Consider the following 25,634-nt stretch of genomic DNA (forward strand, 5'->3'; position numbering starts at 1 on the left):
TTCCAAGTCAAACAATTTATCACTAATAGAACGCCTGCCATGATGGCCCATAGAGCCCTGATTCAACACAGCAGCTAAGCTTGGTTGTAAGCCCTTGATGAAGACCTCTTTTCCAGAGGGACACACCAAGTCACAGGGGAAGGCTGCAGCAGAGCACGGATGTTAGCCCATCATATCTCACACATATCTAATCCCAGAGACTGATGACAATGAAAATAAAGACAAAAAGTTTTAGTGTGTCAAGAGATTGACCACAAAACCACCAGCACAGCCACATTTCCCACTGGTAATTCAAAAAGAGTTAGTACTTCCTTCTGGTGAGCCACCTCACTGACAGAGTTACCTCTACAGCTTCACATGCTACAAATCAGCACCAAGCAAGATCCTCACAACATGCTGGATGAAGAAGAGGGGCCTTGTTTGTGACATTAAATTGGATTAACAAACAAAGAAGGATTTCTCCCTACTATAGCATCAATCATCAAATTGAATTCATTTTTCAGGCATCAAACAAATAAAGAAAATACCCATATAAATTAATCACATTAGATGCTACCAAATTAATACAATAAGAGGTTCTGGAAGGACGCTGACATGGGACCTGGCTCTTGGATTAACACACATGCACACACACACAGTGTTAGGGGGAGAGGCACCTGGCTCTGATCCAGACCATGCGCTGGTGGGTGGAGGAGGCTGCTGGCTCTCCTGCCCCACCGGATCAGTTTGGAGTTAGTCACACCTCTCAACGGGGTTACCTGCCCTTCTCTGAGGTCCAAAGAGAAGATAAAATGAAAGAGTTGAGCCACCTGATAAAGGGGAAAAGAAAAAAAAGGCATGGGCACCAAGCCTACAAAATGGGGCTGAAGGGAGCCATGCTGCCCTCACCTCCTACACTCAGTTACTTACACATTTCTTCATTCATTCATTCATTCATTCACGCAGGCATTCACAACAAACGCTGATGTTTACAAAGCTCTGTGTGAAGCCCATCAGGAGAACAAAGATGAAGAAACATGATATGGTTCCTGCTCCCAAGGAGCTCACAGTCTGGCTGGGACATCAAGACACAAATGAGTACAAGGTGGCAAATGACAAAGATGACAAAGTGTGTGACAGAAGTTCAAGGGAAGGAGAGAGACAGCACTGTTGGCTGAAACACCAGAGGGAAGCATCGTATAAGAGGTCAAACTTGAGTGAGGCCAGGATTGCGTCACCAAAAAGAAAGAGAAAATACTGAGGCTGGTGAGTGATTTGGGCTAGCGTGTGAGAGGAGAAAACTTTGGGAAACTGGAACGGAACCAGTCTGGTGCTGGTGAATAACAGGAGATAAGCCTGGAAAATGTATAGTTGGGCTGTCTACATGTGGACTTCAATGTGAGCTCCCCTGAGGGTTTTGAGTAGTGAACAATGTGAAGAAAGCAAGATTTTAGAATAATGAGAACATCCTGGATATACTCTGTGTCACACACTGAGAACTGGCCTGATACCTGCTCTCCCCTACTTCCTCAGGTTGCAGCTGGGCACATGGATGCCTGAAACAAAGACTGTATTTCCTAGCCTCCCTTCTGGAAGTGCCCTTAATAGGAGACAGAATGCAAAAATAAATGTTAACCATCAAAGGAAGGCTTGTTTGGTTCTTCTGGTTTGGAACAGGCTGGGCTTCAAGTGCCAAAAGAAAGCTGCTGAAGTGGTGAGCAGCAAGTGATTCAAGAGACAGGGCTGTTGAATGATGATAGGGCATAGATGAGTCAAGTCCCTATAAACCAGACCAGGACCTGGTCATCTGAGTCAGGCCAGCATCCATGTGATTGAATTTTGGGGTTAGGAAAGACTCTCTACACATGGTGGCTGTCCCTCTCCTTGCATGTAGAAGTCCAACATTGAGACGAATCGTCTCAGCAGGAAGCTCTGCCTGGCTCCACGCTTCCTCCTTAGACAGATGAAGGCCCTGAGGGGAGGTTAATGTGCTAGCAGATCTTTCTTCCTTATAGGGTAAGGTGACACAAGAAGCCTGTTAGAAAGGGACAGTGAATGAGAAGGGACTAAGGGGGTCATCCTCAAGACAAATTTGTTCAGCTGTTAGTGAAAAGTTAAGCTATGGTTATACTCACATTTACAAATGTGCCCACATTATTATAAGTGATAAAGCTTTAAAGAAACTACATCATGGTAACATGGACATGTGATGCAAATTCATTTACCTAGTATGTACTGTCTCCTGCATTTAAGTGTCGCCCCAGCCTTGCCTCAAAGCAAAGAAGGAGCCTGCCTTGGCAGCATTTGCTGGCTGGCTTTTACATACTGATGCACCTACTTAACTCCTAGAGGTGTTTGATATAAAATGGTCAGAATGGTAGGCAGTCAGCCTTAAAATTATCCAGGGCTCTGACTGACTCTAACATTCTCAGTAGCAGACCATCATCTCTCAGGCGCTCAGCCACAGGTCCTCAGGGTCTGGTGGCACAATCCAAGTGGAAAATGGTCATAAGTTGTAAGTCCAATGTGTGTGGAGGGCAGTGGGACTTGAAGTGATGCAAGCAAGGAATGCTGGACTGGAAACTAAAAAGTGTCACTCTGACTCCAGCTTGGCAACTAACAGCTGTGTGACCTTGGGTGAGCGATTCAACATTGGGCCTCAGTGTTCTCCTCTGTGAAGCAAGGGGTTACAGAAGATGCCATCTAAGGTTCTTTCCCACCCTAGCAATTGACTGTCTCTCTTGAAGGGAAGGAGGGCAAGTGCTCATGTGTTGTAAGTTGCCCTACAGGGACCCACTCACTTCGAAGTTGAAGAGGAGGAAGAAGCAACTGTATAGAAAGTCCAGCCCAGAGCCAGGAGGACCTGAAGCCCAGGGCAGGAGAGTGGCTTGCCCAGGGAGACACAGCACAGGCAGGGCCGATGGAAACAAGAAAAGAGAGCCTAGATCTACATAAGTGGGAAACTGAGCCTCTTCTCCAGAAGAGTCTGAATTGTAAATACCTTCCCAATGGCAGCATCTGACTTGTTTCTTTTATTCTGTCTAACAGTGAAGAGAAGACCATGATCAACTTTAGAAATCAAACTGACCTGAGTAGAAGTGAATAACAAGTAACCTTTATAAAGCATTTAGTATGAGCTCTACATGCTGTTAAATCTTTGTGTACATCGTAGAGTCTTTATATACACCTCATAACTGTTTTGTGACAGACACAATTATCATGCACATTTTGTAGGTGAAGAAGCTGAGGCTCACAGAGATGCACCAATAAGTGGGGCAGCTGTGATTTTTAACCCCAACCTACTTATCTCCAAAGCCACTTGATGCTAAGCATTGCTCTATTGGCAAGGACAGCTAAAAATATGTACAACAGTCCTTCATTCCTTTGACATTTAAAGAGAACCTACTGGGGATGCAGATAAGATGGAGATACAGAGTACAAGAGAGCAATTCCACCTAAATCAGAGAAGGTTTTGTAGAAGTGGAAGCAGGTGACCTAGAAGGGTGAACAGAATTTCAAACAGGCAGAAACAGGGGCAGATTAAGGACCAACATGAGCAGGAAAGAGAAAATCCTAGAAATAGTACATAGAGTTATTATTTCTAGAATAGCACAAAAGGAGGTTTTGTGAGTGCAGTACAAGAAGAACTGAAAAGTTAAGAGACAGGAAGACTGAGATGAGGGTGACTGCACAGGACTCAGATGGAAAGGGAGTGGAGCAGTCGACCACTTGGGTAGCTACTGTAATAGTCTAAGCTAGAAGGGAGGGTGAGAAGAACCCTGGAGGGAGGGAATGGATGTCAAAAATGGGCAGAACTTGAAGAGTAAGTGGGAGGAAGAAGGAGCATCACAGATGACAGAGATTTAGAGCCCAGAGGCCTGAGAAGATAATATTAATTACTAGAAAAATAGGACATGATTTCTATTCAAGATGGCAGAATAGGTAAACTCTGTCCTTGCTTCCTCTTGTGACAATATCAAAATTACAACTAAACTACAGAACAATCATCACTGAGAATCACCTGAAGTCTAGCTGAATGAAAGTCCTACAACTAAGGACAAGGAAAAACCACGTTGAGACTGGTAGGAGGAGCTACCAGTAGAACAAGCTAGTCCCACACCGGCATATGGCAGTTAAAAATCAGGAAGGATATCTTGGCTATGAAGGTCCCCCTGGAGGAGCAAGGGGTCTCACCGCCATACTGGGCACCTCAGCCCAGGGTTCCAGTGCTGGGAAGAGAAGTCCCCACAACTTTTAGCTGTGGAAACCGCTGGAGGTTCTAGCTGAGTGAGATAGAAGGCTGCTGGAGTACTAAGTATTACTCTTAAAGAGCCTGCACATGGACCTGCTCGCTGACAGACTCACTCACTCTGAGCTCCAGCTCTGGGGCAGCAGCTCAAAAGGTGCCAGGGACACATGAAGAGGAAGAGAATTATCTGGCTTCAGAGTGAGGACTGGAGGGGCAGCTTTCTCCCAGACAGAAGTGCTGGTAGAATCTATTGTGTTTTTTGGTGAGCCTTCCCCCATCCTGGCATGCAGAAACAGGTAGCCACCATATCTGGATCTCCATCAACCCAGCTAACAAGGGTCACCCCGCCCTGGAGATTCCCTGAGATCTCACCTCACCCAACTTGTGGTCCCATCCAAGCTGCTTCCATAGGCTTTTCCATACAAACGGCCTGTCTTTACTCATGCTGTGGATTTTCTTAACATCTCTCAAAGCTCTGCAAAACCTAACAAGCAGCATGCCCTGTACCTCTTGCTGATCAACCCCAAGCTCAGCACTCGCAGCAGCCGGCTTTGGTTCCTGGCTTGGCTTCTCAAAGCACCTCCAAGCCCAGTGCAGGTGGCAGCCATCTGAGGATTGGCTCATGTCAGGTGGCCCTGGGTAGGTCACGGGCTGCAGCTGTATTTAGTCTGTGGTAGAGCCCCTCCCAGGAGGCCCCAGGAATGGCACACCCAGTGGCCAGCTTGGACAGAGCTGGAGCACCACCTACCGCATTCCAGGGCAACACACCCAGATGGGCAGGCACCAGGGCAGACTGGGCAGGCACCAGGGCCCTGTTAAAGCAAATCTGCAGGCTGGCTCCATAGTGTAGTGGTTAGCACATCTGCTTTACATGCAGAAGGACCTGGGTTTGCACCCCAGGTGGAGCGAACCATACCCTGGGTGCGCCAGGCCCCGTGTGTGCCAGGACCCCCAAGTGCGCTGGGGATACCTGGCCCCAGGGGCGCCAGGCCCCGGGGCACTGGAGGCACGCCGCGAGTGTGTGGGAGGAGATGCTCCACCTTCAGAGATCCAGTTCTTAAGGGGAAACAGCAACATCCATAGGTCAGGGGTGGAAGTGGTGGGTGATAAAGAGGGGGAAAGAAAAAAAAAAAAGCAAATCTTGCTCTGTAAGGAGCCTCTGGAACAACATTAAGCATCTCAACATTTGCAACACAGAGGTACCAGAAGAGAGAGAACAAGAGATTTAGAACCTAGTTGAAGGAATAATGATGGAAAACTCCCCTAACCTGGTGAAAGAAATAGACATACAAGTCCAAGAAGTACAGAGAGTCCCAAACAAGATGAACCCAAAGAGGCCCACACCAAGACACATTATAATTAAAATGCCAAAGGTTAAAGACAAAGAGACTCTTAAAAGCAGCAAGAGAAAAGCTGTTAGTTACTTATAAAGGTACTCCCATAAGACACTCAGCTGATTTCTCAACAGAAATTTTGCAAGTCAGAAGGGAATGACAGGAAATAGTCAAAGTGATGAAAAGCAAGGACCTACAACCAAGATTACTCCGCCCATCAGAGCTATCATTTAGAATCGAAGGACAGATAAAAAGTTTTCCAGACAAATAGAAGCTAAAGAAGTTCATCATCGCCAAGGCAGTATTACAGGAAATGTTGGAGGGATGTCTTTAAGAAAAAGAAGAAAAAATAATAAAAATACTAATAGTAAAATGGCAATAACTACATATCTAGCAACAATTACTTTAAATGTAAATGAATTAAATGCTCCAATCAAAAGACAGGGTGGCCGAATGAATAAGAAAAAGAGACCCCTACATATGCTGTCTATAAGAGACTCACTTTAGATCAAAAGACACACAGAGAATCAGAGCTTGAAAAGAAAAGCAACAGTAGTTTCAAAGGAAGAAGTCGGAATGGTGGCACAGTTGAAAAAGCAATATCGCAAAGGTATTTCATAATGGAATGAAAAAAAAAAAGCTGGAGTAGTAATATTTACACCAGATAAAATAAACTTTAAAACAAAGGCTATAGCAAGAGACAAAGAAGGACCCAGTAATACCGCTTCTGGTTATTTATCTGAAGAAACACAAAACATTACTTCAAAGGAACATATGAATCCATATGTTCATTGCAGCATCATTTACAATAGCCAAGATATGGAGGCTACCTGAGTGTCCATCAATGGATGAATGGATAAAGAAGAGGTGGTACATATACATAATGGAATATTACTCAGCCATAAGTAAGAAGGAAATCTTGCCATCTTCACCAACATAGGTGGACCTAGAGAAGTAGAGCAAGTCAGACAGAGAAAGACAAATGGCATATGATTTCACTTATGTGTGAAATCTAAAGAACAAAATAAACAAACAAACAAAACAGAAACAAACTTGTAGATACAGAGAACATTTTGATGGTTGTCAGATGGGAGGGGATTGGGGGCTGGGTGAAAAAAATGAAGGGATTTAAAGTACAAATTGGTAGTTACAAAATAGTCATGGGGATGTAAAGTACAGCCAGGGAACATAATCGATAATGTTATAATAACCATGTATGGTGACAGATGGGTACTAGATTTATTGGGGTGATCACTTCATAAGTTATAATAAATGTCTAATCACTATGTTATACACCTGAAACTAGTATAATATTGTATGCCAACTCTAATTGAAAAGTAAATTATATATTAAAAAAAGATGGGACACACAGAAGGGACAGATTTGGGGGTCAGGGAAATGTTGAGTAAAGGCACCAAGGAGATGGTGGGAGGTTGGGGAGGAGACATTCGGTAGAAAAGCCAAAATGCTGGACCTGAGACCCAGTGTAAAAGTGGAAATTCTCCAGTTTCAGGGAGGCAGTATCTCCAGGTGCCGGCCCCTAGGGAGAGCAGTTACTCAGTTACAGGGAGGTGATATCTCCAGGCGCCAGCCCCAGGGAGAAGCACAACATTCCAAGGTGAAGATGATAAAATTGTCTATTAGGCCTTGTTTGAGCTGAGAGTTCCCCTGGATACCTTTATCTGTGTACAAAAGGTTAACGACTAACATCTGCTTCTTGTGACCTAGTCATTCAAAAATGTAATAGGAGACCTTATAAGCTGCCCCTCTCGGGAAGTTCGGGGCTGATCTCCTCTAATCCTGCATGGTAGAGAGTCAGTCGCCGGCCAGCTAATAAAGGCTCATAATTAATCTCAGTTGGCTCCGTGGGTCTCAAAATCATTCGGGCCATAACACCAGGCAGAGAAGCCAGTCTGGGAAGCTGGTGCATCAGGTGACAGACAGCTGAAGGTGAGGAAAAAGATGAGATGGCCCTGGGAGGGAGAGGAGAGCAAGGTGGAGAAATCCTACCCAACAACAGGGAGTGAGGGGAAGAGGAAGGGACCAAGCATGAGAGAACAGTCAGGAAGGAGGAAGCGACTCAGAAGTTGCCTAATCATCACAGCCAAGAAACAGAACTTCCCCGTTACACGTAATCCTAAAAATGCTTTCTCAGACCTCCTAGGTTTAACCAGGCTATTTTCTGAGGTCACGCAGGCTTCTCTCTTTCCACTTGGACCCTCGATGCTATATATAATCTCCACGGGTAAACATGGAATAGAGAGGGGGCAAGAAACGTCAGACCAGCAACTGTGTGTGAGTTCCAACCCTCCCTCTTCAGCTACTTATGATGCTGGGCCTTTGTTTGTTTTAATCCACTTACCCATCTGCCCAGCAGAGTGAGGCAAGGTAACATTCCTAGTAGAAACGTTTAGGGAAAAAGAATCCAGAATGACGGGGTACTGGATGGCTAAGCAAGTGTGGAAGAACAGCACTCCTCTGAAGTCTTGCTTTTAGGTTCCACGTCAACGTTTTTTGGAAAGCTAAGCTGGGTGTAAGCGCATTCGTTTGGGAGGCTAGAGGATAGGGAATACTTCCAAACTCTTTCAGCAGGTTTTCCATAACAGTTTAGATAATCTTGGTGTTTAAAACCAGTTGCCGTGGCAAATTCTAAATATTAATTTTATGTCACACAGTCTTCGGCTAAAATAGATGAAGGCTAACTTGATGTAAGCTAGTTCAATGGCTAAGAAATGTTCCTCTGAGGGATGAAGAGACAAGCTCAAGCTTCTTGGAGTCCTTGGTCACTTGAATTCAGCAGACAGGAGGGTGTGAAGCCAGAGAAGTGAGACACAGGGACCTGGAGGGGACAGCAGTCTTCTCCTTCCTTGAAAATACCTTCTAAGCAGGAGCTGATACAGGGAGGTTTTATTAAAAGAAAATCAATACTTGCCCTCTGATTAACTGTAAACAGGTAGTTTTTTGCTAGAAAGAAAACCAAGTCAAGGACAAACGATTCCAGTCTGGTCAGAAGCCCCAAATCACTAGGCTTATGAACTTCCCAGAATGAGCTTCTGTTTTCAAAAATAAAGTTCCATGGTGGTTTGAAAGCAGTATTTTATTCAAGCAAGGGGTTTAGATACAGCAGTGATAGAGAAGAGGGACAGGATTTTTTTATTTTTAACTATTTTTAACTTTTTATTTTTAACTATGCTGAACTGTTGCATAGAGTTTATTTTTAAAGCAAAATTGAGTAGAAATACAAAAAAATAAATGGGAAAACACTATAATTTATCTCTCTGTGGACCTAACTGTTCAGATGCTCAGGTTATATAACCAAGGCTTCATTATAGTCTAGTGGCTGCCAACCATAATTGTAGGCCAAGTGCCTGAGTATTGGCTGGCAAGTTAGAAAAGTGCAGGTCACAGCCTGAAAGCAGGGCCAGACCAGGGAGAAGGCAAGGAAACAAAAGCTATGCCATGGGTGATGCTACGGGCTGGGTTTCCATCTCCCTATTTCCCAGCAAACTTCATATACAGAGGCCCCAAAGTGCTGAGTGGGTAAGCGAGGGTCCTTGCCAAAGACAGAGCACTGCAGGCGAAGAAGTGAAAATAGGCAAAGGAGAAACCCGATAGGCTTCACAGAGGCACCGCTGCCCATTCGAACCTTCAGTGAGGATGGAAATTCTGTATCTGTGCTGGCCACCAGCTACGGTGCCTACTGAGGATTTGAAATGGGGTTTGTATGACTAAGGAACTGAATTTTAAATTTACTTAATTTTAACTAATTTAAATTTAAATAGCCACAGGTGGCAAGTGGTTACCATATTGAACAGAGCAGGATTGGAGGAATCAAAAAGGTTTATTCTTCAGATCAATAAACAAGGTTTCACAAGTAGCTATGAGTGTAAAACACAAAACAAGTAAGCACTGTTTGGTTTTCGGTTTTGTTTTTTTTTTAAGCAAGTAAAAGGGAAAAGAATCATAGCCCCTCGCCTCCAGAAGCTCCAACAGGACAATCTAACTACAGTCTAGGGAGGAAAACCCACACACAATCTGGGGAAGAAGAATTCCTAATTCACGGATGCCAGCCTTACTTAGAGCAGCTGTCTTAAACAGGTGACTTTAATAACAGGATCGGTACCACGGCAACTGCTCTGGGGTTAAGATCCCCAAGGGAAGGAAAGCAACATTATTTTTCATGTTATGAGACAAATAAATAACAAGTTTGGTTTATCAGGTCTGAGACTTGGGCAGGGAAAAGAGACCTAATATGTAGTTCAAGTTTCAAGGGGAACCAAGTGGCCCGGAAACTTGGTTTTTCTCACTATGGTTTCTCTTTAGTGTGAGAATGTGTTTTGCTTAATAAATAAATTTCTAGAGCATTGTTTTTAGAAAGAGAGAGATTTCAAATTCTAGTGTTAACAAGGGGCTCTGTTTGCCCTCTGGGTGGAATTACTGGCTAGGAAACAGCTAAATCCGGTCAAGGAGGCAGCCAAGAGACTAGAGACACTTAGAAGATGCTAAAGAAGTGTGTCCCCAGGAAGAAGGCAGAGCAGTTTTCACTGAAAGGTTCATCAACACTTCCCAGGGACAAAGATTAGACCTTGGAGAAAACTGGGTATGCGATGAGGGTTAACAAGTCTGGGGAGAAATCTCTCACATGTAAAGTTTTTGATTTAGCTTTTCCAGTTTTACAACAATATTAACATTAATAACAACTTATAATTGTACAATGTTATGGTTTACAAAGTTTCTTCACACTTCATGATGATGCAAAAACCCTGTAAACATTCTTTTCTTCTTCTTCTTAGGAAAGAGGCTCAGGTCTCAAAGTTATAAGGAAAAAAAAGAATTAACTAAAACTATAGCCAAAATAAGACAAGAAGGCAACTTTCTGTTCTCAAGTCAGTCAGGTTGAACAGGCAAGAGCCAGCTGCTAATACTTATTAGCTCCCCAAGGACACCAGCCCTAGGGAGGCCAATCAACATTAAAGACCCCAGGGTGACAACCTTAAGGATCCGGTTACAAAGCCGAAAATTTTCCCTTTGGCTCCACAAGCCATAGTCAGGCTCAGCGGTACCCACTGTGTACCCTTTATTCACCATCTGCTTACACACACACACACACACACACACACACACACACATCACACCTAGAGGGAGGGACTTAACATGCTGATAAGACGTGTGACACATGAAGACGTGTGTAGCCACACTGCACAGATGCCAGGAAACTTTCACCTTTACACATGTAAACATAGTTCTCTAGCCGCCTAGCTCCTTATAAAATCCTGCCCAGGCCTCCCTTGGCCAACCACCTGTCTCTTTCCTTTCACGGTACTGGGTTCCTTGTGCACAAGCTCAATAAAACTTTTTATCTACTTTGGTATTTGGTGATCTCTCTTGACTTCCATCCTAAGAGACTGCAAGAACCCCGGGCATCAGTAACAAAAAGACCTTTATTTTTCCTGGTAAGCTCCAGTTTCCTTTTAGGGACCCATTGAAGGATGGAAAAAAGCAGAAGATAAAGGATGAGAGACCTTCTTATTCAGTCACCCTATCCCAAGCCTCCTTTCAGTTTGTTCAAACTAAGAGTGTCTTTTGGTTACTTCACATTCTTGCATCCACTTGGCTAAATACAGTAGATATTTAAAGAACTGACTTGTGAGTTGAGGGTGTTTCCTGGGAGGAGACAGGCAGGGTCCAAGAGAAGGATCCAAGAGATGTAAAATGGAGCCATGAGTAGCGTGACCATCAAACTCGGTTTTCTTAGGACAGGTCCAGTTTATACCTGTTGTCCCAGGATAATTACTATAGCACCTCTTTCACTCTCAGATGTGTCATGGTTTGGACATTACATTATATAGTCACCCTAGCCATGGGTGACTTGGCAGCATGTCTTTTTTTCACAAAATTGCTTTGACTATTCCCCTGGGATAATCAACATTCTGAGATAATCTCATTCTCAAGGTTAACAGTTCTAAGGCACTGAGTCTACATCCCAGGAATGTGAAAGAACCGTTTTAACCCTAATCACCTGTGCGCTTACGGTTCAGGATGCTGCCTCAGGCAGACCCACACAGAACTGTTTAAAACTCATCTGGGGAACTTGTTAAAATACAGATTTAGGACCAATTGCCTGAGATTCTGATTCAGCACATCTGAGAATCTATTAAAAAATGAAAAACAAAGCTTCCCAGGTGGTATGGATACAAAAGCTAGATTTGGACACAGTGATGAGTCATTGTTGCTATGGAGACCGCTGATTAACCCCTCAGCCAAAGTGGATTTTACTTCTTTTTCTCTTTCTTTTTCTTTTTAAGTACACATCTGTTTCAAAAATAGAGGGCATTATTTTTGGAAGAGAAGATTTGTTTTCTCTCTCATGATATTTATATTTAGAGAGGAAAAGTAGAGGTCCCAAAGGGCAGAAACTTTTCTCGTCAGAAACCAGATGCAGCAGGAAGCAGGCATTCCTCACTACTTTAGTCCAACTAGAGGGAAATAAAGAGCAGTTATTCCTGAGCAAGTTTCAGACTGTCTGGAGCTTCTTTCAGGTTTAGTTGTAGGTGCCTGGCTGGAGTCCTGGGCTCGTGGGCTTCCCCAGGTGCTCAGAGGAGCTGGTGGTGACTGGCCAAAATGGTATCAAGAGACTGGAGGCTCCAGCTTGATGCAGACCTGGAGAAGGATGGCCCTACAAAATTATTGTCAGAATAAAATTTACACACATGTGGTTGAGTGGCCAGGTGATGGATATCGAGCCAACCTGATAAATATACCATATTTATGTTCTGTGACTGAGCTGAGTAAAGTGCAGTAACCCCTCTTCCTTCAAGCTTCAGAAGCAGAGGAGATGCGGTGGACAGAGGAACGAGGGAAGGTCTGTATAGCTTTAAGTTGTAAAGCTGGCCTGATGAATTCAGAAGTTAGCAATTCTGAGTTCTCTTCTTTCAGCTTAAAAATAAGAGCATAATATGGTTGCATCTCAAACAGAAGGATCTTGGAATCTACTGCTCTTTGTAAATCCTGATATATCCTCAGGATACCAAAGCGGAATGTCTTCTCTGTAGATATAAAAGGGGCCACATAAAAACAGCCATTCTTTGGAGGATTTTCTCAATCCATTGAGATTTTGCTTCCCAGCAACTGTTACCAGTTTGGCTCAAATTAACTCATAAAAATTCTCTACAGGTTTGTACATTTCTTATGTTGACATCTCCAAAGATACTCACTGGGTCCCATCACCCTGGCAGCAGCTATTGTACTAAGGTGGGCAAGTCCCCTCCAGGTACCAGCTGTATGAATTTCTGTGTTACAGAAGAAGCTGGTCCTTCTCCGAAATAGGAATCATCCCTCTTTGTTCTCCTCTCTCTCCCAGCCTTTGTCTGTAGAACTTGAAATCAAGTGAAAGGTGATTTTCAAACACGAACTGAGCCCTGGGTGCTAACTTTTTCTGCCCAAATTGCTTCTAATGTGCTTTTCCCTGGTTCAGGGCATAGAAAATCCAGCTTGGTTTCCTGATCCAGCTGGTGGTGGTCAGCACCCTCCATCACACCATCCACTTGAAGCCCATGGAGCATTAATTGCCCTCTTCCAAATCCTTTCACAGCTCTACCCGCTCCTTCCTAAGAATCTTTGATACAGGACATCATTTGTAAAATTCTTAATCTTTTAGCAGGAAATGATAGGAGACATGTCTTGCAGAGTTCTTAATCTTTTTTAGTAAACCTAGTTAAGCTTTCTTTCCTCCTTTCTTCAGAGAAAAGGCCTTCTCTCTTAAATCCTGATAATTGCCCCAACACTGGTAATTCATATCCTCTGGCTATTGATAAGGGTCATCTGCTCATTGTTAGCAGAAATGGTGTTAAGGCCAGACAGGGCCCTTAGAGTCTGAGAGGGGTGGGGACTTTAGGCCAAAGGTCTTTTTTTACTCTTTAAAAAATATATTAACCAAGCCTATTTCCCTTTACTCACTTAATAAGCAAATCAATAATAGAAATTAATAGATATATGATTTAAATAACAAGTTCGTATCTTCTTTTCCTTGTCAAGGGACTGAGGCAGCACTTCAGCAAGAAGCCCAAGACCATGCCCTAAGGCAGAAAGGGAAAGAGCTCCATGAAACCCCAATAGGCAGGGACTACAACCGTTCTCAGCAGGAAGCAGATACAGAAGAGACCTTCCATCCCTCAGCATCCATACTAATAATAAGGGGGGTTCATGGCTCTTAGAAAAGAGTTAGGCAGGGAAGTCTGCCTGCAAAGACACTAAGGTTATCCTATCCTAGAAGGGTTCTGGCCTAATCTGCCCACAATTAAGCAAGCCAGAAGGCATTTTTGGGCTAAAAGTAACTTCTACAAAGAAACAAGTAAGCAGAGCATTAGGTATCAGTTTAAGCCAGTCACCTGCACCTGCGTAATGAAGACCCAACGACCTTCAACTCATCTGAGCCTCATTGTACTATCATTATAATATGATGCATATGCCCAGAAGTTCATTAATATCATTATAACAGACTGAATTCTGGGAATGAACACGTGTAGAAAGCAAACGATGAATCACTGAGTCCTGTCAATCTTAGTTGTCAATCAAAGAAGCCCACCCCTCTAAGAAAAGTAACCACTCACAGCAAATACAGATAAAAACCCCAAAGGCTTTGTTACCAGGCCTTCTGAGCCATGCTTCTCTTGCTCAGGCTCACTTTCACATCTAGAAGTGTACTTTCCCTCCTAATAAAGCTTTCCTTTTTTTGCTGTATTTCGGTGTATTGCTCAATTCTTTGTTTGAGACATCAAGAACCTTGACAACACGCCGGGAGAGGATCCCCACTCTCTGGTAATACCCTCACATCACCACCCAGGACTTAAACCTTCCCTTTGCTAATACAACTCACCTCCTAAATATTGCATTTCCCAAACCTTAACATAACTGCCCTTCTTCCACCTCCAGCTGACTTTAGACCCCTATTCCACATGTAAATTTGGGGCAAGGGGTTGTCACTAGGAAACACTAGGGCAAACACTAGAGTAATTTAATTTTTCAGGGCTGAGCACATAATGAGAAACTGACACAATGATAAGGAGAATATGATGTGAGAAGAAGCTAGGAAGGAACACAGAGGACCTATGCACAGGGCTGGATGGAAAAGAGAAGGAAGTAAAAAAAAAAAAAAAGAAAGAAAAGAGAAGGAAGTAAATTTTATATCACAATATCCCAAAAGACCATGTATATTTCAAAGCTCCTCCATCTCTAGTTGCTGCTGCTAACACATCCTCTCCCTCCATGTTTCAGCCACTCAATATACTCTGGGAGCCTAGGTTCCTTCCCCTGGATCTGCTGGGCAATTGAGTGTGGAGTCCACCCATTACTTAGGTAGTCTCTCCATGTGTCCATTCGTTTCGAGTTTAGGTGACTCTCCCAGTGTGTATGTACCCTGGGAAGCTGCAGAGAAGCTCTCCCCTCTTCCTTTTCTCCTAGGCCTAAGCTCCAAGCAATTTTTAACGTAGGACCTAGAAGTGAGCTTCAGGGGCTCTGGAAACCTCTTAATATTACATGCATCGTGCGTGCAAGCACACACAATTTTCTGGGTCAGGATTCACCATTTTTTCCTGTCAGATTTTCAAAGGGACCCCAAAAAGGATAAGGAACCACTGACTGGTCCTTAGCTTGTCTTGTGCGAGCTGCACAGGTGAAGAGCAAGGCAGGCTAGAGGGACTGAGATGCTCATGCAGTCATGCTGGTCAGGGCCCAGCACAGTACCTTGGAAGCAGCCATCACTGCCGCCGTGGCCGCCACATTCAAGCCTCGCTTCCCGAAGTGCACAAGGGCATCATAACTTCGGTCTTTTGCTTGAACCAGGCAATCATCAATTTCCTGTCAAAGGAAAAACAGAGGCACACTGAATTGGAAGGTTCAGATAGATGTCTGTTCTTTCTCCTTTCTCCTGAGGGAGGGCTTGGCACCTTGCCTAGTCACTAGTTCTCACTGGACCTGAAGTCAGAGGCACTTTGGGTGGGAGTGTATAGATAGGAGGAGGGAAGACACACATAGGAAGTACATGGGAGTGGAAAACAGAATTTTGAAAAAACAGCAGTTTACTGACCCGGGAAGGTTTTTCTTCAAGCAGTACCTTAGGATTGTCCCTAAAGTCCTCTAGCTTTCTAGGGAGGCTCCAGGGGGTCCTGAATGTAGACAATTCTGTCATTCTACACACAACCACTCTCCAAGACACTGAAGAAACATGCGGTGCAGAGAATTCCAAGAACTGTTTAACCTCAGACCTGCCACTAACTGGCTGTCAGACCTTGACAAGTACCTAGCCTCTACACACACTTCTGTCTTCCGAAAAATGAGGACAGTGATAGCACCTAACTGGTGGAACACAGTGAGGGTTACATGAGGTCACTCCGCTAAAGCATCTGACACTGTGGCTGGTTTCGATAAATGAGAACCAATGTCATCTTCCTTATCTCCAAGGGGTTGGGCTCTTACAGCTCTAAAATTGTATTATTGTATAGCTATTTTATACTATATCCAAATATCTCCCCCTGTGTATAACTATGGGCAGGATTAGGACACAGAGATAGGTGTTATTTTTCTTGATAAGGGAGATCATTTTGCAGATAATGAAATAAAGGCAGATATCAGAAGTCATCCAGCATCATACCACAAGGTAAAGAGAAGGTGGGAAAGATGACTGAAGTCACCTTCAGAGAACAAAACCAAGTAAAATATCAATTAGTTCAAACTTGGATCAACTCTGGCTTATTCTTTTTGTTTGTTTTAGATTGTTTTGTTATATATAACAGCTGTTGTATACTCATAGTAGCTCATTTCAGAGTTAAGTAAGACAATGACATTTGGCCTCCGTCTCCTTTGAAGTACACTCAAAACATTAGTGTACTTCCTTTGCTGTGAGGTTCACAGGTGGGATAGTCAACGCCTGCTCATTCCTTGTTGAAGCTTCTCCAGGAAGTCACCACAGTAAGTTATCGCCATGACCCCTGACTGACTCTGGAAGCAATTCTTGGCGGCTCTTTAAGGTCAGTCACCTCACTTCAATGGAAATTACAGTGGCAGCTTCAAGATAAAGCTAGCCTTTGGGGAAAGGAAGGTAGGAAAAACAGGAATTTGATAACCAGGTCAAGAGAGGGATCACCATTCCTCAAAACCTACCCTTTCAAGACAGGAAGTGCTGTGTCCTAGCTCCTAAAAGGATTCTCAGAAATGTCTATAGCAGTCTGCTCATCCAACTAATATGTTCCCCAAAGCCCTCTCATAGAAGTCCAAAGTATTCAACTTTCAGAAATAATACAAATTAACATACAAAGCCACCTACACGGCTCCTGTTTTATGTTAAAGAATCCTATCACATAATCAGTTTAGAAAGTCATATAATATATTAATGAATTATACAATTTAGAACCGATAATGCCACAGGAATTTATTCTAAGATAATAAGTCAAAAGAAAGAACTAAAACCCATTCATGGTGGTGCTCATGGATCATTATGAAGACCATGTAAAAATTAATTTTGTGCAAACATGTTTACGATTTCAGAATATAAATACTGTATCTATGTTGAGTTGTTTTTTGATATTTGAGACTTTTGGTGCACTTCAAATTTAATTTTAAAGAAAAGTTACAGAGACTGGTATGCTTTGAAAAAAAAGTTATCAAACAAATTAATAAGATAGCGGTAATATTTATTTTAATGGACTTTGCATTCATTACTGTATGAAATCTTTAAAAAAATAGAACAATCCATTAAAAAAAAATTTGCCAGACAAGGTTCAATGGAGACGTTAAAAAATAACAATATAAATAGCAACATTATAAGTACTTTGGAATTAAATTTTTTTCAAGAGATAAAAGTTGTAATTTTTACTTGAATTCTTAGTTATTTTTGATCCTTCCCTGCAATTTCTCCTTGTCTTATTTTTTCCATCTCTGACATTAGACAAATCTACATTTTCATTTTAAAGATGTTTGTGAAGTACTGTGAAGCAAAATAAACACAAAAGATAAATAGCGTGAAACAAATTATTATGACTATTCTCATTAATACTTACCAACCGGTAATTACCAAAATAACAGGTATTTTGTTGGTAGAATATATTTTACCATTGAACAATAAAGCAAACATTGTACTAGCAATTTATTATATTTCAGTCTTTGTAACTATCTGGGTACAAGTTCAAGTCATTTAATCTCTCTGTGCTTCAGCTTTCCTATCTATGTTAAGTTTTAAAAGTGTTTTTTCATAGTCTATGTGAAAATCATATCTACAAAAGGTTAGGGGCTGAGCATGATAAAAGGAAGGAGATTCAGTTTGAGAAGTTGAATTATGAGTGAATCTTTTCTGTTGTTTCAGTTTATGGAAATGTTTTACAATAAATAATGACAAATAACATCTTTCTGAGAACTTCACAACTATTCCCAAACATGTCAGAAAAATAGACTTAAACAAAAAGATTAGAAGGAAGAACCTGTTGGGGCCAAATTAAGAGCCAATGAAAGGTCTCCTGCAATAAAATAATTGCCCTTTTTATTTATCATTTTTACATTTTTTCACTCACTGGAAGGAGTGAAAATCTGAGCAGCATAAATTACCTTTTCTTTTGAAGACAGCGTGGGATGTACAAACTTCCTGTACAGGAGGCTGGAGCCTTTTGTGTAGGGAGATAGCAGCCAGGCTACAAACGCTATTTTTAGTTCATAATAGAATGGAAACCTGGAGAGAGATGAGAAATACACATTCCTGTTAGGGTCTTGGCAACACTGCCCTAGGCCTGTGAAGGACAAGATCTGGCACATGGATGCGAGACCCCCCAGATTCCTCCTTTTCCCACCCATGAAGGTACATGCACATGTTGCAGACATAAGGTCTATGTGTTTGGCGCATGAAATATTTAATATATCAGAATTTGGAATGAAGAAAGGTTTATTGAAATGGCACTGCAACAAGAAGATTGGAGCTTTCTAGTTTTCTCGAATGCATCTTAAGCATGCCCCAAGTTCCAGCACCCTATATATCCAAGGAAGAGGGTGGGGGATCTCCAAATCTCTTTGTCCCCAGTCAGACCAGAAATTACTCAAGTCTCAGACAGAATTCCTCCAGCCGATTAGCATTTCTACAGAAATGCAGGCTGGAATTAAGGTAGCGTCAGGGAGAGAAGTATTGCACTATGACATACACACACACAGCTCAAGCCCAAGGCCTGTTTTGAAAACTGGTTCATGTTTTCTTTTGTTGCCAGAGCAAACTGGGAACCCAGGTTCCTTCCAGCAATCACCCTCCAGCTGTGACCGGCAGTAGCTGGCACTTCCTGCTGGGCTCCGCTCATTGAGGTTGGAGCAGATGACCCAGCCCCAGACTTCGGTATCCAGTCAGTCATTCACTCTTCACTGGCGGCCAAGGAGGGACAAACACTCAGATGATTTGCAACAGGGCAGAACAGATAAAGAAACTCCTTACTGAGAAAAAAAGCCTGCCCTTCTTGGCAGTCTTCTCAGCCCTAAAAGAGGTAGGGACAGGAACCGAGGTCTTGCCAGGAGAGGGAATGTTATTTACCCCGTTCAAGTTAATGGCAGGCGCCTAAAGGAAGAAGAGTTCTGGGCACGCCAAAATACAATTCTGGGGTCAGAGGTCCTGGATACTGTTTATTTATTCACTCCATAATGTATCCGGTACCTACACGTGGCACCTTGTGCTGAAGTGACAATGGTGAGCAAAGAAGACCTGCTCTTTGCCCTCTCAGAGCTCCCAGTCTAGGGGAAAAAACAGACAAGAGTCTAACATCATTGGAAGTGATCCTGCCTGGGGCGGTTGTAGTCTCCCCACCATTCCAATACTATGTCTCTTCACAGTCTAGTCTGGGAAACAGAGATCAAGTAAATAATCACAAATACAGAATGGCAATCTGAGGCAAGTGGCATAAAAGGCCTCTGCCAACTCCTGTGGCAACTTTGTACGCAACAGAAAAGGCCAGCCCCTTCTGGATGCAGTCCTGCAAGCACACGGATTACTAACAGGGCTTCATCTGAATTTCAGCACCACTATTCTCTTTGGCCAGATATCTTGTGCTATGAACAACCTGTGCAACCATATTTGGCTGTCTTGATGTCTATTAACCATATCTTTTTATTTTCTCTATTCTGATGCTTTGACATCTTGGGGCCTTGCTGACTCTGAAGATACTTCCCAGGATTAGTCAATTCCTAAAGATAGTAAACAACTCACCTGCAAGTGTTCCTTTCATATGCAAACCAACTAATCCAGAGCCCATACCCTGAGACCAGCTCCTTTATTGGGCTCTCACACTCTGGGTCACTACCCATCTGCCCTAATTACTCCAGGGAAGGGAACCAGACAGCCAACCCTAAAACTGCTTACCCTGCCTTGCCTGTTCCTTCCACGTAAACCACAGTATAGGCTCCTCCCCACATTTCCTACCTCTGCCTCCTGTGTAGCATGCTGTGTGTCTTCCTAGGGATCTGTGAGTATAACAAACTGCTTCCTTTACGACAGTCATTTCCATGTCTGTGTGTCTTATTACACCTGATTAAAACAAATCCTGGGTTCCCTAAAACATGATGCTAGTTTGGGAAATCAGAAAGGTAAATTCCTTCCAGGCATTCTCTCAGATAAGGGAGCCAAAAAAATAAAGAGCAATTTCTAGCGAGTCATTTCAGAGCTCTCTAACTCTCACACAGACCTGAAATCTGCAGCTCCACCCACTCCTTCCCTCATAGAAGTCTCCTGATTCCTTGCCTTCAAAAGCTAAATAAAAAAAAAAACAAAGACGAATGGAAAAAAAAATTCTAAATGTCCAAAACACATACAAAGAGTCTCTTGCCATCTCAGACCTGTAGTCCCTTTTCCAAAAGCAAAAACATCATAAGTTTCTTGGGTATTCTTCCAGAAGTAGACTGGGGCTAAGAAATACAATCACGTGGGTATCTATGACTCCCTTAACTCCCCATACACACACAGTCACTTTCCAAACTCCCCTCCTATACCTTACTTCCCACCGCCTCACCCCCGCAATGCGCTAGTACTTGGGATTATTTCAAGATAACCCCTAATTATCACACCAGGTCCGGGCCCTTGCCAGGGATCGTAAGGGTCCTCAGGTTGGGCCACTCAGATACTGTGTTTCCCAGAGGCCTTGAGGGCTCTACCATAAAATCACCACCAACTAAGCCTGCTTACAGCATCCTACCAACACCATTCCCAGCCTTCACCCAAGAAAGGACCCTGCTTGTTCTGAGAGGATACACCCTTGAATGGTCCTGACCTCTAGGATGCGTTTGAAGAGAAAAGGCCAGATTCACCCACCACATTTCCTCCACATGCACAGCACTGGGCTGCCTGGGGCAGCTGTAGTCCCCCTGACATCCCAGTACAACCCCTACTTCATACTCCAGAGGGGTGAATATTTTCTAAGGGGGTTGGTCAACTGATGAAACTGTCAAAAATACAGGCAATTAATGTGTACAGAAAATTTTTGGAAGAAAACACAAGTAACTTTTAACAGTGCTACCTCTGGGCGAGGGGGTAAAGACTAGGAGAAGAGAGACTTACTTTTTAGTGTGTCTCAATTTTATTCTGCCATATGCATGTAGTATTTTATAATTTTTTAAAAACTAAATGAAATCACTTACACAAATTGTGAAACAAGCCACCATGCTAAAATTACTGTTTTCATCAAGATAGAAAGTTGTTAAAAAGTTAACTGTGAAGCGGGTACTGCCCTAAGGGAGAGGTGGGAAGAGGGAAACGGGCGCAGGGGAAGAGCGAGGGAAAATACAACATGAGGAACGAGCTCCAGTCCTGGAAGTGAACAGAAGTTAAAGATGCTTCTGGGAAGCCAAGGGTCCATTTTAGGACAGAAGCTTTCCTTTTTTATCTTAAAGAGAGTACACAGCTGCTAGGCTGGTGTCCATATTTCTGGAAGGGACACAGGGCTCTGCCTATCCTGTGCCTACTCCCAGGATCAGAGGGAAAAGGGAGAGGGAGGATTCTCCCAGAAAAGGCTATGATCTGTAATACTGCAGGTTAGCACAAAAAGAGAAAGCAGGCTGAGGTCATGACCAGGCTGCGGGCTAAAGCAGGCAGGAAAGGTTCCCATGATTACCTTCCTGAAGAAGTGGAGCTCAGGGCACCAGAAGAGGGGCAAGGGGCCCTCATTTCCCACCCAGAAACTGCCTGGACAGCTCCAGCTAAGAGGAACCCGATGAAGCCACTATGTGGATCAGGAAGAGAGGGTCATTCTACCCATACATGCACGCATGCTCCAAATACACCAGGTATCAAATGCCCTCCTATGGTAGGCAGAATTTTTGTCCCATGACCTTCTCATTCCGGTGTTACTCCCATAAATATGTTCTCTTAATACGGAAAAGGGGATTTTATAGATGTAATTAAGATTATTATCGGCTGCCTTTAAGATAGGGAGATTATATTAGATTATTGGGGTAGACCTAATCTAATCACATGATCCCTTAAAAGCAAAAACAAAAGACAGACACTCTAAACATGAAAAGAATTCCATATGTCACTGTTGGCATGAAGGTAAAGGGGGTGGCATATATCAGAGAAATAGGGACCTCAATCTTACAGCCACAAGGAACTGAATTCCGCCAACCACATGAATGAGCCTGGAAGTGTACTCTCCCCCGGAGCCTGCAGATAAGAGCCTAGGCTGGTCCACACACTAGTTTTGGCTTTGTGAAGTCCTGAGCAGAGGACTCAGTTGGTTCTACCTGGACTTGTGACTCAGAGAAACTGTGAAATAATAAATGTCTGTTGTTTTAAGCTGCTAAATTTGTGGCAATTTGTTACAGCAGTAATAGAGAACTAGTACACCTCCCCAAATCAAAATCAAATTAAGTCTGAAAATGGTTTTTGAGCATTTATTAGGTATAAAACTCTAAAATTTCAAGGCCATGGATAAGGACATATTGCAGTTACCAGGGAGGGGCACACCCACCATCGGACAGGGTTCCCATTTAGCCAAAAGCGGCAAAGCTGGAACGCCTATATACCTGAGAAAGAGCTCATAAGATTAATGCAATCCCCACTGGTGTTCATGAAAAAAGACAAGAGGACAGCAGGAGGCCGCCCAGCACCAGACAGAGGATATTGCTAAAAGGGAAAACTGGAGAACATGAGCCGTCCATGTTGTTAAATCTATTGCATAGTCCTCACTAGCCCTGGCCTGTTACCCTCATCTGCACAGGACAGACAGGGGCCTCCCTGGTGGAGGTCTGTATCAAATGGGGCTTGACTCTTAGTGTCACCCCCTGAGGCCTGGGAAAGACAAAGAATGGCTCAGCAGAGTTCCTTCTCTGCTCCTGGAGATTCAGCCCGTCCTGAGTCAGTTGTTGATCGGTCGTAGGGCAATGCAGGATGACACAAGCATATTAAATTGGATAATCCAGATTCCTCCCCTATAGTTCGAGGCCACAATGGCTGAGACATCTACTTCTCCCAGTGGAGATGAAAAGCCAAGCTCCTTCGGCAAACAAAACAAAACAAAACAAAACATACTAAAACCATTAAGGCCACTGACCCAAACAGGATGCAGAGAAGTGGTGTTTAGGTCTGGCCCTTGGCCTGGGACAGCCTGGATAGAAAGTTCATACTGACTCTTTTTGGGTAAGGACTTCTTCCTTCAAAATGGAAATATCTATTATTTTTTTCTGATGATATTCAATCATGGTAAAACATTCATATAACATAGCAAATGTTAAACCAATCCCAAGATTTGAACCATGGTACAGTTGTGGAAATAACCCTGGTTAACAGATGGATATTTTCCACACTACTTTTAGTACATTTACATATGCACGGACAAACTCAATTCCTTGAAATAGAAGCAGGATATTATGTACTATTCACAGTCTCTTTCACCTAAGAAACAGTATACAATACATAGAACTAGCTCATGATTTTTACTTGCTCCACTGCTGTAATAGCTTCATTGTTTATAAGAAAAAAATTATCTGTCAAAAGGAGATTGATTAAGTAAATTGTGGTCCATCTATATCATGAAATTCTATGTGGCCATTTAAAAATAGATCTATTTATGCTTATATATATATGTATATAATGAATGCTTCTTTACCAACTCCTTTAATCAAGGAATTGTGTTTATCGTGTCCACCATCGTACCATTATAAGAACAAAGCCTGGTCTTACAAGGTCATTCAATAAATATTTAGGTGAAGAACAACTTTATAGACTTATTAAAAATATGCCAGTTAACATCCCTGTACCTGCCTCTCTTTTCTGAAGTAAGGTTTGAGACTGCTTTTACACTTTTCCCACCTCTCCCCAGACACTAGGCAGTATCTTCTCTTGAAAAGTCCCAATTTTTGAAGTACTTACCAACAAAGGAAGATGTCGGTGAATGTCTCCGCTGTAGTGAAAAGTGCAAATATAATCCAGTACATCATCCATTTGACCTGTTGAACAAAAAAGCCACAAAGCTGGAAGAGAAGGTCAAGGATAAATGGCTGCCCAACATTAGAAGAAAAGGCTTAGACAGTGGATGCTCAGGCATGTCCAGGCAGTATATCCTGCATTTGTAACTCCTTCTCCCTATCCTTCCCCAGCTCATGTCTAGTTCCATTCTAGACCTTGGGGCTGGAGGCAAACAGGCTGTTTCCACAACTTGCCCAGGCTCAAGGTCAATGTAGACCCTAGGTGACCTTCAATAGACCCTAGGTGAGCCAGGGAGACCTGCAGACCAGGAGTGACTGAGGATGCAGTCAGGCCATTTTTCCAAGACTAATACCAGGTGAGGAAACTCCAAGTCTTCACAGAGACACACTCTGGAATGAACTTTAACAAGAATAGACTCTCTGGGATGGAACGGTGGTAATTCTACTGGCCACCTAAGAATATTTTCTGTGGGAAAGCCCCACAGCCTCTTGCAAAAATTGGACCTTTTAAAAAAATCTGTCCTACATGACCATCCATTTCCATTTCCACTGCCTCTCTTCCAGAGTTGAGGCCTTGGTCTCCTCTCTTCTGAACTACTGCAAGAGTGTCTCCTAACTGCTTCCCTTATCTCTTGATTTTCCTCTCACCAACCCATGCTATAAATCATCTCCATACTAATTTTCTAAAAGCATGAACTCATCAGACCACTCTTAAATTTAAAATCTTCCAGCCTGCAGAATAAAGTTCAAATTCCTTAGTCTTCTCCTCGTTTCTGGTAATGGTGGGGTAGTTTGTATTGGACTAACCCTCCTGATAATAATGATAATAAATCCTGAACAAAATATTTTAAAACAACTGTTAAAAGGCACTAGAAAGCCATCAAAAGCTGACAGAAAATGAAAGGGATTCAACCCTTGAAATAAAGGAACCATACCAGGATAGATCTATGCTGATGTGACTGGGATACTCCCCAACCTGCAATCATGGGGCAGACAGAACTCAAAAAGAAATTCACGGTCTTATTTTGCTGAGGAATTAAAGAATGGCATTTGAGACTGCTGGAGAGATGCTGAAAATTGAGAAGGAAAAATTCCATAAAGAATGAAGCCATAAGGAGGCAGGCCCCCAAATCCACATATAAATTCCCTTCAAATCCTTGGCTGGTCCCTGAATTGCAAAGAATCAGGTAGTAGTACTCCAAAATGGCTGAGTAAAAAAAAATAAAAAGCTGGAAAGCTGAAAGAGTTAAGCAGAGATTCAGTTTCTTCCCCCTGTAGGAGAAACGGTTTGGAGTTCAAGCCCCATTAAGTTAGAGGAGCTTGGAAATTTCCACTAAAACATCTCAAAGGCCATACCTTAGGAATAAAAATTACATCTAAGATATTAGCTATAGGACTAAGGGCAAAACTGAAATACACCTGCCCCTACAAAATGTAAAACCTACCTACCACGATGTCAAGACAAATTTAACTACCTGGTAGAACAAAACTTAACATTCTTTACAAGAAGGCAACATAAATCCAGAGTTTCAGTAAACAATTTAAAAAGTACACATATGAAGGAATAGGAAAATATAATTCATGGTCAAGAGAAAAACTGGTAAATAGAGACAGAGTCACAGATGACCTAGATGTTACAA

At 42.8% G+C, this 25,634-nt stretch overlaps 1 protein-coding gene across 4 annotated transcripts in view; it reads right to left on the bottom strand.

Annotated features, from left to right (window-relative positions):
* REEP1 (receptor accessory protein 1) overlaps positions 1-25,634 on the bottom strand; it is a 109,791-nt gene that overhangs the window by 21,285 nt on the left and 62,872 nt on the right. For all 4 annotated transcript variants that reach the window (XM_039852373.1, XM_039852370.1, XM_039852371.1 and 1 more), the window contains exons 3-5: positions 23,939-24,015; positions 18,157-18,277; positions 15,304-15,417 (exon numbers count right to left, since the gene is read on the bottom strand). In XM_039852373.1, the coding sequence (XP_039708307.1) occupies positions 15,304-15,417; positions 18,157-18,277; positions 23,939-24,015 (312 nt within the window). The remainder of the gene's footprint in view (positions 1-15,303; positions 15,418-18,156; positions 18,278-23,938; positions 24,016-25,634) is intronic.

Source organism: Pteropus medius, unplaced genomic scaffold (genome assembly GCF_902729225.1).
Source record: "Pteropus medius unplaced genomic scaffold, Ma_sr-lr_union100, whole genome shotgun sequence".
In the NCBI taxonomy this organism is placed as follows: Eukaryota; Metazoa; Chordata; class Mammalia; order Chiroptera; family Pteropodidae; genus Pteropus; species Pteropus medius.